At 48.0% G+C, this 13,037-nt stretch overlaps 1 protein-coding gene across 1 annotated transcript in view; it reads right to left on the bottom strand.

Moving 5' to 3' along the window:
- The window catches only part of CDH13 (cadherin 13), a 1,019,316-nt gene that overhangs the window by 361,030 nt on the left and 645,249 nt on the right, over window positions 1-13,037 (bottom strand). The window contains exon 7 of the mRNA XM_047077419.1: window positions 12,824-12,968. Coding sequence (XP_046933375.1) covers window positions 12,824-12,968 — 145 coding nt within the window. The remainder of the gene's footprint in view (window positions 1-12,823; window positions 12,969-13,037) is intronic.

Below are 13,037 nucleotides of genomic sequence, written 5' to 3'. Positions count from 1 at the left end.
AGAAAATGAAAACCGCTATGCTAAGGAAGTTTCCATCATGGGGCACTGGGTATGTTTTTAATCTAATAAAGAATACCTAAGGACAGAGACCTCAGAATGCTTTCTGGAAAGAACTCTAAGATAATGGAGGAGACAAAGACAATTTTTGCTCCAATAAAGGCTCAATTTTCTGACTACCATACAGAGGCAGGTGGTATGAAACACAGAGGAGTAAGAGGGTTTGAATGTCTCGGGCAGCACAGCAGTGGAAAAGCAGGACTCGGAGTCCAATTGTCTTGGCTGTAATTCTTACTCGTGGACTGACGCTGGGTATGTCAGCTGTTATTAGATTCGGTGACGAGCACAGAAGAGCCAACATAACAGTGAGCTCAATGAGACAGAAGTTCATTACTGTTTCACGTAAGACACTTCTGGAGAGAGGCAGTCTGGGGCTGGTGTAACATTCCACGGGCAACAGAATCCTGTCCCTGTCTGTCTTTCACCACCTTCTTAGGACACAGTCTCCACCCTCAAAGCCACCTTATGAAACACAGCGCCTGCCTGAGGTCTAGCCCCCAAGACTTCATTCCGGCCAGGACAAACGGGCAATCTTCCCAGCTCCCATGGCCCCCAACTCATCCCGGGAACGTGACAAAATGCCGTGCTTGTAGCTCGCTGGCTGGTACTCTACCACACGGCCACACCTAGCCGCAATATGGTTTTCACGCGGACACAATGATGCTGTCGTATGTTGGGGTTCATGACTAATGGAGAGAAGAATGGGCATTGAGGGAGAGGGCTCCGCTCTCCTGGGAAAATTGTTTTCCAACCCCCCTAAGCTTCAGTGTCCTCCCTGGAAACATGGAGATGATCACGCGTCTGTGTGTAAGATACTTATGGTGAGTCAGGGAGACCATGCACGGGAATCCCTTGGCATAGGGCCTCGTCCCAGCTCCCACTCACGCAGTGCTCACCGCTACCCGCAGCTACATGCTACTGGACCGTCCTCAGAGGAACAGGCTGGCCGGAGCTCACCCCGAGACTCACCACAGAGAGGCACTAGCCAATGTCCATGCTCCTCCAGATTCCAGATGTGCAATGCACAACCCAAACTCTTCATTTCCTCCTCTGGGCGGGTTTTCTTAACCTTGGGAGTGCCGACCTCTTGAGCCAAATAATCCTTCATTGGGGGGCTTGTCCTGTGCGCTACATTCAGCAGCATCCCTGGCCTCTACCCACTAGATGCCAGTGGCGCTCTCCCCTCCCTTAGTGGGGTGACCCAAAGTGTCTGGGGGCTGGGAAGAAGGTAAGTCGTCTGCAGGTGAATCACTGCTCTGTAGTGTCTGAATCCACATGACGTGTCTCAGCAATAGCCTAGGTCTCTTGGACTATCTCTTTTAAGTGGATGGGTCGACATTTCAAGTTAAAACACGTCAAAGGCACTTTCCCAAACCGGTAAAAATCCAACCAGCCATTCTTGAATAGTGCATCACACACAGGAAGCACCTAGGTAACTTAATTTCCTGTATGTAAGTTACTGTGCAAGTCCTCACCTCTAACCCTGGCTGAGAACCCTAGTGTGAGCCGACGTGCACAGAATCTCCTTAGCAGGAGAGGGGGCGAGATCACAGAAGTGGGAAGAAACGCAGAGGGACAGATGGCCAGCAGCTCATTGAGTCTAGCTTTGACGGCCCAGGGGACAGACCCTCCATCAATCTGGATAGAGACCTTTCTCAAAGACACAGAGGCCAACCAGAGAGTCAGGAGCCCTGCCCTGTCCTCCCCACCGAGACGGTCTCTGGGTTAGCAACCCCTTCCAACCACAAACACAGCGGATACAAACTGCGACATGCTGAACACAAGCAGAAATCCGGAACAAGAAGAAAACACTGAAAATGCCCCAAACCAAACTTGTGAGCAATCTTTGAAAAGAGCCAGTCTTCTGAATAATAAAATAGCTTTGGGTACTATGCTTGGCTTGGAAAAAAATATGCAGCCATAATTACAGCGAGAAAGCTGTGAGTCTATTAAAATTTTTTTCTTTGATACTGGAAAACTCAATTCATGACCTATATTTTATAAAACATATACTTAAAAGGGATTTTATACGCCCTCTTCCCATGGAGCTCAGAATATTAAATCTATTCCATTTACTTATGAAGGGAGGTGGTTCTATACATAAATTACTCAGGGCTTCTCTTAGTCTACTGTCCATGTATTAAGGTGAAGGGATTCACAAGTTATTTGTACAGACGGGTGGAAACAGCATTCTGCCCTCTGCCCTTGGAAGGGACGGTGTTCTTAGCACAATGGTGCTGCAGTAAAAGCTGGTTTATCAAGCTCTCTGCTGATTATAAATCTTTTCTAACTGACATTTGTAGACTATCTTGACTGATGGTCTCGCATGCCTTATGAATCTTCGAAGAGAGTCCTCCCTGAGCCTCCCCGAAACTACCACTAGGGGGGGGATCTGGCTCTGTTTGAGGAGGCTCCCGCCAGTAACTAAGGGTTGCTTTGAGTTACCTGACCAGCGAGGCTATAATAAAACCACTTTCCTTCTTCCCTCTTTCTCCTTCATCTACACACACACACACACACACACACACACACACACACACACGCACACACACACCCCTCTACACACGTGTGAATGCACACAGATACATACTCACATATGCATGTAAGGAAATATTCTCTAGGCTCAGGGCGGCAGATTTGAAATGATCTTAACCTTTCCATGGATGACGTAGTTAAAGGACAGTGGGTGTGGCAGACAGAGAGAAGACCAAAGGGCACAGGAGTTAGTCTGAATTTGAACCCCAGCTTCATCACCCATTGGCTGTGTGACTTTGGGGAAGGAAACCTAACCTCCCTGAACTTCTGCTTCCTCAGTTGAAAAAGGACTGGAAGGATTTCATCGAGAGACAAGTGTAGAACCTAGACCAGTATCCAGTGCTAGAAAAATTACCCTGGTGGCTTACACTGCTTCCTTAACCAGGGGCAGGGACCATCTCCCTCCCTCTTTCCTAAGGAGATGCTCCCAGGGGCTCCTGCCTTTTTCTCCTGTGCGGGGGTCTGCAGACTCTATGGAGTCAGGGTCTGTGTTTGTTCCGTGCACCCCCCGTTCCAACGTCACGCTTCCTGAGCAGCAGCATATTCTCATACCTAACAGGCACTCCAGAAATATTTGTTGGAGTAATGAAGAAATTGCCAATAAAGACAATGTTTATTTAAAAATCAAATAAAAAGGGAAGCTTGTAGTGACTCACACTTTCCGTCATTTGGGGCTATTTGTTCATTGCATGAAATGTACATGAGTGGCTACTGTGTGTCTGGAACTCTGCTAAGTGAGGGAAAGGGAGAAAGAGAAGATAATCTGGTCCCCCTGGTCTTGAGCTTACGCTTTAGAAAGAACACTGAAGGTAAAATCTACTTCAGAATTTACTTTCAGAAAATTCATCAACCTATTAAGGTTTATACTAATACCCTAATTCCTCAATGCATAGATGGCATCAGTTATAGTAATCCAGTACCATAAAATGAATCAATATTTAGCATTCCCCCATCCATCATGGGCTCACCACAAAATCTTATGTGACCTCTCCACCTCCACTGTGCCCACCCCATCCAGGCCACTGTGCCCTCGAGTCTGGAATGCTGAAATACTCCTGGTTGACTGACGGCTTGTTCTACATGGACTAGCTCAGGTCCTCTTGTAACAGTAAAATCATATTTTTGCCACTGTCCTCCTTAAACCACCACTAAATTTAAAATATAACCAAAACTTATGAAGCTCCAATCCAGGGTTCTATAAACCTTTCCTGTAAAGGGCGAAGTAAAAAAAATATGTATGTTTTAAAATATGTAAAAATATTGTATTTATTTTTTTAAATGTTTATTTTTTTGAGGGGGAAGGGTAGGGGAAGAGAGAGGGGGACAGAGGGTCCGAAGCTGGCTTTGCACTGACAGCAGAGAGCCCGATGAGGGGCTCAAACTCACGAACCATGAAATTATGACCTGAGCCAAAGGTGGACGCTTAACCGACTGAGCCACCCAGGAGCTCCTTAAAATATTTTGAATATGTTCCATTTTTTAAAAATATACCTGGGGCGCCTGGGTGGCTCAGTCCATTAAGTATCTAACTCTTGATTTCAGCTCAAGTCATGATCTCAGCAGTTTGTGGGATTCAGCCCATGTCGGGCTCTGTACTGACAGTGCAGAGCCTGCTTGGGATTCTCTCTGATTTATTTATTTGACTTTGTGGGACATATCATCTGTGTCTCAACTTTTCAAGTCTAACAGCAGCTCATGAAAACAGCCATAGTCAAAGGCTGAAACAAATGGGCCCACTTGTGTTCCAATAAAGTTTTATTAAAAAAACAAAGCAGGCAGCGGGACAGCTTTGGCTCATGGCCCAAGGTTGGTGACTTGTGTTCTGATCTCATGCTTCCCTATCTCCTTGAACTCAACTGCCAGTTTTCTTGCTGACATTCTTCCACCATACTGGTCTCTCTTCTGTCCCTCCATCTGTCCTTCCTGCCTCAGACCTTTCTACTTTCTGATCCCTCTGCCTGGAACATGCCGGGTCGATACCTTTACATGGTGGGCTCTTTTGTTTTCAGTGGTCTCAGGTCAAATGTCGTCTCGTGAGAGAGTCCTTGCTTGACCTCACCTTCATTCTATCACCTCATCTTGTCTTTTTTTTTTTTTTTATCCAAATTACTTAAATGATCTTCTTGGTCTCCTTGTTAATTACTCTTCCCAGTAAAATGCAAATGTCTCAAGATAGAATCCTGAATATTCTTGGCCACTACTCTATCACTAGCACCTAGACCATATCTGATTCATAGAAGCTGCCCAATAAATACTTGTTGAATGGTTTAGCTGAAGAAAATCGTCAGCAGGAATGACTCTGAAGAAAGAGCTTCTCTGAAATTGTAACTGTTTAATGCCCTTGTGGATGTGTTCCTCGGCTTTACTCATCTGTAGCACTAAAAACTCCTGGGCTATTCTGAGCGAATCCTTCGGTATGAGGGTTGGATTTCAAGGCTGTGGCGTTCCCCACGGTCTTTGCCATAAAAACTCGAAGACACTCTCATTTTTATTTTGCAGTTCTCAACTTTCACCCAATTTTCATTTTGGCCAAAAACTCTGGTCAGATTTATTCTTTCTCAAGGTCGTGGAATGATCCCTAAGTTTCTGAAGATATTGAGGCTTCTTTCCCCTCCCTTCCCTTCCAAGTATTATTTCTTTATTAATTAAATTTGTAATTGTATTTTGCATCAGTATTGTCATAGGTCTCTCTCAAATGTAGAGTGGGGTGAGGAGGACTCCCGGCTCAAGTTGGAAGTACATCCAATGAATCAGTGGGGCATGACTGGCGAGTGTTTGTTTTTACGAGGATACGAGCGCCATGGCCAGGGAAGCCAGATCCCTCCAGTTCGCCAGGTTATCCTCAGTGCCTAGAGTGTGCAGATCTGATGTGAAGGAGTTGGAGTATGGGGGGCTGGCAGTGGGGAGACAGACACCCAAGGGTGGCCAGGAACAAAGCAAAGCCTTCCTTATTAGAGAGAATTGTGACTCAAGAAACAAAGCGGGGTCTGCCTCTTGAACTGGTCTCCAACCCCATGGACTCATACAGGAAATTAGGTGGAGAGAGGGCTAGGAATAAAAACACAAAGAGTGGTTTTCAAAGTTGCCCACATTAAAGATGAGACACACAATGTTAGTGGTTGGGTCTGCTTGTGACAGAATGAAGGGGTCCAGGCATTCTCCTGTGTCTCACATGGCCTTACGGTATCCTGAAGGCTCCAGCGGACCCGCAGCACTGGGTCTAATATGTGCAGTGGTGTCCATCAGAGAGGGGCCCGGGCATAAAGGAGGGAAAACTTAGTGGGTGCAACAAGGTTGTTGATGGGCTTGGTTTGGAGCCCCTGTAAGAGATCACCAGGGCTCCTCAGACATGGTTAGGAGCAACTTGACAGGATTCAGTTTCTTGAGTAGCTAGCAAGGTTGAGATAACTCAACTCTTTTGATATACTTTATTTCTAGAAGCTGCCCTTTGGGAAGATGTCTCCGATTGGATTATATAACTCATAAATTTTGTTTTACGGTCAACTGCACCAGAGTGATCTGTGCCATAATTCAAGGGCTGCCTGATGCCATCTGAACGACACTGCAGCACATTAATGACATCTTTTCCGGGAACCTTCCCTCAGCTAAGACTCCAATGGCAGCTCCAGGAGAGAGAACAGGATCCACAATTTTAGTCCTCTTCCTTGAACACAGAAACCAGGGAGGGTTCTAGAGCAGAGTAGCTCAGGACCTACTGATAGAGCCAGTGAAGTGACCACTGAAGCTTGGAGATGTTGGGTATAATCCAGAAAAGCAAATAAACAAAAATGCCCACCAGCATGTTCAAATGCACAAGGAAAGACTAACATTGTACCCTCATGCATGAGCTTGGCCAAGATACAGAGATGATCCTGTGATTAGAAGCACCACCCTAACGTACACCCAAATGTCACGAGCACATCCTCTATCCTGTCCATCCCACTTCAATGGGTTTATCCTCGAGAATTGTCATGCGCAGAGGAAGAGACACGTTCTCTCCCGAAGATCTGATTATCAGCATGGAAGAGTGGAGGAACTTAAATCAATAGAGAATGGTTAACTAGATGATGGCAGATCCAGACAGTGGCTGTTTAAAACGACGACGCAGCCTGACATTTATTGATTTACGAAGAAGTCCATAGGACCCTGTGGAGGGAAGAAAGTGGGTTACAGAGAGGAACGCACGGCTCCGTTTCTACAAAATTGTGTCGAGCATCCCTGTGTGTAGACATGCCCAGACAGAGCCCTGGAACTATGCTCACCAACAGGGAAGCTGTGCTGTTCTCTGGATGGTGAGATTTGAGGGTGACTGGACTTTTTTACTTAGAAAAAAATGCTGAACAAAAGCTGAATTGCTTTGTTTTTTTTTAAAGAAACACATCGCTTTAAGAAAACAAGCAAAAAATCCAAATAGTCACATGCCCAATATTCCGGAGCCCATAGGATTGGCTGGGGTAGTTGAGGCTGGGAGAACTCACCAAGTGAAAGTCCGAAAATACCAATGAAGGACAACATGACAGTTTGGCGGACAGAGAAGCCACATGGCACTCACTACGGCATATGAACAGTGGGCCGGAAGGGGCTTTACCACCAGGTCATACCGACAAGCTGAGGATTTGCACTGAGCCAGGTCTCAGATACCCACTATCAGATGTCAAAACCACCTTGCTGTAGCCCAAGCTGTTTGGGAAATACCAACTGTCGAGTGGAGCTGAGCTCTCAGGACAGACATCTGCTCCAAAGGCCAATTGATGGGATGTTTTTCCTCATGTCTGTCACAGTTAGATTTCAAACAAAATTCTTTTTGTAGTTTATTTATTTTAGAGAAAGGGAGTGTGTGAGAAAGAACAGGGGAGGGGCAGAGAGTGAGAGAGAGAAAGAGAATCCTGAGCAGGCTCCGTACCATCAGCACAGAGCCCGCTGTGGGGCTCGATGCCACAAACCATGAGATCACGACCTGAGACAAAAATCAAGAGTGGGACGCTTAACCGACAGAGCCACCCAGGTGCCCCTGGATTTTTAAAAAATAAAAGTAACTGAGGGGCGCCTGGGTGGCTCCGTCGGTTCAGTGTCCAACTATAGCTCGGGTCATGATCTCTCAGTTCATGAGTTCGAGCCCCGCGTCGGGCTCTGTGCTGACAGCTCAGAGCCTGGAGCCTGCTTTGGATTCTGTCTCCCTCTCGCTCAGCCCCCGCCCCACTCACACTCTGTCTCTATCTCTGTCTCCCTCTCTCAAAAATGAACATTACATGAGATTTAAATAAAGGTAACTGAGCCTCAAATAACAGAAACTCAGGTGGACCCCAGAGGAAAAATAACTGACAAAGCCCTCTTCGGGGAGGCTGGTCTGCGCCCCTCTGGAATAAGCATCCACGGGGCTTCCCACGTTTCAGTTCGTACTTGTAGCCAGGCCCCCTACCTGGCTGTGCCAACCCGGAGGGAACGAGCAGCGCCTGACGGGTCCGCAGCTGTACCCTCAGAGCTAAGAATGATGCTGGCACACAGTAGGTGCTCAGTAACAATACTGGATGGCAAGAAAAGCAACGAAAGAGGGAGGAGAGGAAGCCCCAGGGCGGGCAAGGGCACTGGCGCTCTCACAAGTCAGAAGGGGATGTAGCTGCTAATCTCTACGCTTCTTCAACTGCCAGGAGGACACATCTCAGCCCCAGTTTTCTCTCAGGAGTCAGAACACGCACCTCCAGGCCCTGACCCCTAATTAAAGAGAAAGGTCAACATCATTTGTCCTCCTTGGTCGTGTCTTTTAGGGACTAAGCGAATTCTTCCCATTACCTCCCTGCCCCGACATCCCTCAAAGCCGATCCGTCTGTCCAGGGGTGGGTGCCGTTCTCCGGGCTGCCCCCACTCACTGGGCATGTTCAGGGTGGCCGAAAGCATGGAGGGAAGAACATAGCTGAGGCCAGCCCAACAGCCAGCTCCCGTATCTTGTTGGTTGGAAGGCTGCCCCTGAGCTTCTGGAACCTGGTTTGCCCATGTTCATGAGTGGCCAAAGGGGCCTGGGAATTAAAGTCCCTCTGGGTATAGTTCGTGACCAATATCTGATGGGCGTGTGGGGATGCATACTAACCGGGCCCCTGGGTGGGAATGACTCTAATGTGTGTGTTTTATGCATTTTACAGGGCCCCCCAACCTAAAGGTTCAAGCTCACAATTGCCCACCCTGGTAGCTGGCTTCAGGGGGCACCTCGAGTTGGCCAACTTCCCTTACCTGGAACACTCCTTCCCTGCTGTCCTGCACCTCAGGTCAACCCCAAGCCCTCAATCCTCATCTCAGGGTCTCGTGGTTGGCCCTTCTCAAAGGTGCCCAGAACACTACTGGTGGCAAAACAGGGGAGAGTTGGTACCAATAGGCACTGGGGGCCCTGGCAAGTGTGCCCTCCAGGAACTTCAAGGGTCCCAGCCCTCTATCCCCACTCACGAGGTCTTGGCATGCCCTGGGCATTCAGAAAACCAGGCTCACACAGAGCTCTGGCTGGCCCCACAGAACAGCCGGGCCCGGGCTTGGGTCCCATAAATCAATGCCTTGTGGCTCCACGAAAGGAATAGCTCATAATTTGCGAAGTTCAAAGACCATTATTTTCTGTTGATCTTTCCTCATCCAGTACTGATTCCCCAAAACAATACCCTGGAGTTTAGTGCTGAGCAGCTGGAAATGGTCTCCTGTCTGCACACCCAGATAAATATGGGTGACCTTCCTCCATGACAGATTGGTGTCGATGGCATATCCAGGTACACTGGAACATGAAAATGATGCTTGGTTTGTTGGGAGATGAATGTTCCTTCACACAAACTGCATGTCTCTTTGCCTTACCTTCCCTAAAGGGTACGCTGCAGGAATAATAAGAATCATCGCAGCATTAACGATACTCTAGCATTTCTTACCCATTTGTTATGTTGCAAGTGCTGAGTGAAGCACAGTGTCCCATTTTATCGGTGCACACGCTTCTCTAGGGTAGGTACTATTTATTACGCACCCACCCCATCTACAGAGAAGGTGACGGAGGCTTCTAGAAGGTTCAGGAAGCTGCCCAAGGTCTCACCTGGCTAAGGAGCTGGGGGGAGTATCCCATGAGCTCTGGGCCACAGGGCCATGCTCAGGACCAGTGACACAATTTTGGGGGGAGGGGCTGGGTACAACAGGAAAATGCAAAGGGGACCCTTGTCCAACACCTACTAATAATTTTAAGGTGGTGACAGCAGAGCCTGAGCGTGGGGCCCTGAGGCCGTGCCGGTCACACCCCACGAAGCTGGCCCTGATGACCTGAACTCAGAAGAAAGCAACGTGAGTGACAACATGGCCCACGGGCAGCACGGTTTAACCCTAGAGACTGAGTAAGAGCACACGTTACACCAAAAGGGATTCCGTGAGGTCCACGTTTGGTCAGAAGAGCTTGTTACTTTCCATCGGGAGCTATATCAGTTCCTCTGATAGAGCAAATACCTCCCCCCTGCTGGGACTGCAAAGGGCTCATGGTCAAGAATGTGAGGGACGGGGTGGGGGGGGGGGTCACGTCCAAGTCATACGCGGGAAAGAGCCCGTGTTTCAGGCCAGAGACACGGACACAGATTCTGGCTCACCAGCCAGCCATGTGACTTTGGACCTGAGATTCATTTTTTTCAGATGTGTGATGGCGAGAGTGGTATCCACCCCTCAGGGTAGAAAACGGGGTAGCGGAGGAACTGCTAGAATGTCATAAGGGGGAACAGTAAGTGCTCAACCCAATGCTATGACAGTGTGATGGCCGTTCTCACCATGAGGTTTGTGGGACACTTGAAAGAGCTCATGGTTTGAAGGTCGGGGAGACAGACTGAGCCCCGAACACTGGCTCCCATCTATCATTTATGTGAATACGGCAAAGTCACTCAACTCATTCCAGGGTCAGCGTCCCCTTCTGTACAACCCATCTGCCATGGGGTCTACGACACACAGGATTCCACCAAGCACAAAGGGGCAGGGCATTACTGAAATGAGACAGGCCATCATCTCTACAGCCTGTCAGGGTTCATGGTCAGAACCTGTAAGTAGTTCCTTTCCCAGATTCCCACCGTACTCAGGGGGGCTTTAGGGGCCATCCTGCCTGAGCTCTCTTGGGAGGTACTGAGCCATCTACAGGATTTTTCCTCTCCAAGTTTTCCACCATGTCTCCCCATTCTTGACCCCAAATTTGACTGACTCTATTTCAACTCCTGCTTTCTAGTCAAACCCAGAGGGGGCTGAAAAAGAAAAACAATGATTCAGGCCAAATTCTGCACAGCTGGAAGAAGTCACATAGATCTCCGAGTCTTTATGTGTTTTTAGAGGATAATCCCAAACAGTAGTAGAGGTTGGAAGTGCTTTATGTTTTGCTTGGAGATCCGTCCATCCTAGCCAAATTGCTTTGTGCTTTAAGAAATTCAGTGTACGTAAAAGATTCCATTTTTCTTTGAAAATATGACATGTATATAAAGCAATAAAACTTGAAATTCTTCCTGAAACTTCAAGGAAGGGCACAGCGGGAGGAAAATTGGACGGCGTCTAATCATATACACACATAATATACAAAGACACGCACACGCGCACAGCCGCCTCCGACAGAAGCGCTGTCATTTACATTTAGAACACTTTCCAGGACCGGCTCAAATTCCAGTCACTCACAGACGGGAACTGGGAATCATTTTCCTGCTCTGCTCAAACTCTAACCTCTTTAACAGCTTTCCCTATCAGTTCCCTTAACTCGACCTGCACATCAGCTTGTTTAAGAGATCTGTGAACGTTAAACCCAAATCCCAGGCTCTCTCTTATAAGAGGCCACCCTTCCATTAAAAGGAGCCTACGAGGGTGTCTGGGTGGCTCAGGTGGTTAAGCGTCAGGCTCTTCGTTTAGGTTTTGGTCATGATCTCATGGTTTGTGGGATCGAGCCCTGCGTTGGGCTCTATGCTGACAGTGCAGAGCCTGCTTGGGATCTCTCTCTCTCTCTCTCTCTCTCTCTCTCTTAAAAATCAATCAATCAATAAACAACAAAAAAAGAAGAGGAGAGGTGTTACTGGAAAGGTCTGCCTGAAAATGATCTGACCCACCTCCACCATGGTTCCAGGCCTGTTATTACCCTCCTGCCTCGTGGGCTCCCCCAAATGCCCTCTAGCTCCTTTTTATAGACTGCATTCAAGTCCCAGGAGGGGAGCTCAGCTCCTGCCCCTGGGGAGCAGGTAAAGTGCCCAGAGCTGGGGAGACAGGTTTAGGCGCCTTGCATACAGTGACTCAGGGGTAGTCTAGGCAGGTTACCACGACGACGACGCTTGCAGAGCCTCCTCTGTCTACCAGTTACTGATAACATCCCATCAAGTCAGTGAAGGGGAAAAACAGAACCCGCGGAAGCAGTGCTGGGGCTCTTGTCTCCCGTCTGCCCCACTGAATCACTTCTAGGGGCACCATCCAGGCACAGCCACAGACACGGTCTTCATATGGTACGTACTCATTCCGGTGAATTTTAAGACTTACAGTCAAAGTCTAGTCTCGTAATAGGGGCTTTTCGACTTTGCTCTCGACTTTCTCAAGCATCCTACTCAGCAGTGACTTCTGCTGCTGGTCACAGAATGCATTTATTCGTATCTCTTGTGCCAAAAAAAGGGAGCTCTAAATTCTAACACCTTCCCTGGAAGGTTAAGTGTGGAAAAAAGATAACAGGAGCTCTGTAGTAACCCTGTGATTTCCATAACGTAGGTGCCTGTATTTCCAGAGAGAAATAAGATGTCTTGCCTTTGGCCCTGTGACTGAGGCCACAAGGTTTCTCCATGCACCTCGTGTAAGGAAAAGGAGGGGGGGAAAAAAAAAGTCGTACCTGTTTTTTCCAAAATGATTCTTATTAAAAGACAATTACGAAAAGGAATGACTGAGGAACCTGGGGTGGGACCTTAATTTTCTTCAAAGGCCTGCCATCCCACAGAGTTCAACCTTGGGCCGTCACAAGGGTGAGCTAGATCTATTCACACAGCCTTGAAAGATCCTTGGAAGGTCGCTTTCAGAGACGAGGAGAGAGACTTTCACAGCCTGCAACACCCCAGGCATGTTCTGAGTTCCAGATTTCCAGGGCTTGCTTCCACCCAGGGAAATAACTGGGCAGTGCTGATGTATATCACAAGGCGGAGCAGGAAGAAAATAGTCTCTAGCATCCCCAAAGGTCACATAGTATCCCACTTCCCAAGCCAGTATGCTAATGGAAGCCAATGTAACATACCTGTCGGTGATCCTTCCATGACATGGCCAATGTAGGGGCCCTCCCGAAAGATCGGTCTGTTGTCATTCTGGTCAATCACGATGACTTCCAGAGGAACCGGCCCCTCGAGAGTTTTGCCACTGACATCAGTGGTCTCCACAAAGAGCTATTGGAGCAAAGAAATTGGGGGAGAGAGAAGGCGTTAATTCATTATGAAAATTGAAGTCAGGTTCTC

Source organism: Lynx rufus, unplaced genomic scaffold (genome assembly GCF_022079265.1).
Source record: "Lynx rufus isolate CCGP_SWC_20201006 ecotype Redwood Valley unplaced genomic scaffold, mLynRuf1.p SCAF_16, whole genome shotgun sequence".
NCBI lineage: Eukaryota > Metazoa > Chordata > Mammalia > Carnivora > Felidae > Lynx > Lynx rufus.
The sequence above is the reverse complement of the archived record's forward strand: the minus strand, read 5'-3'. Positions and strand labels throughout refer to the sequence as shown.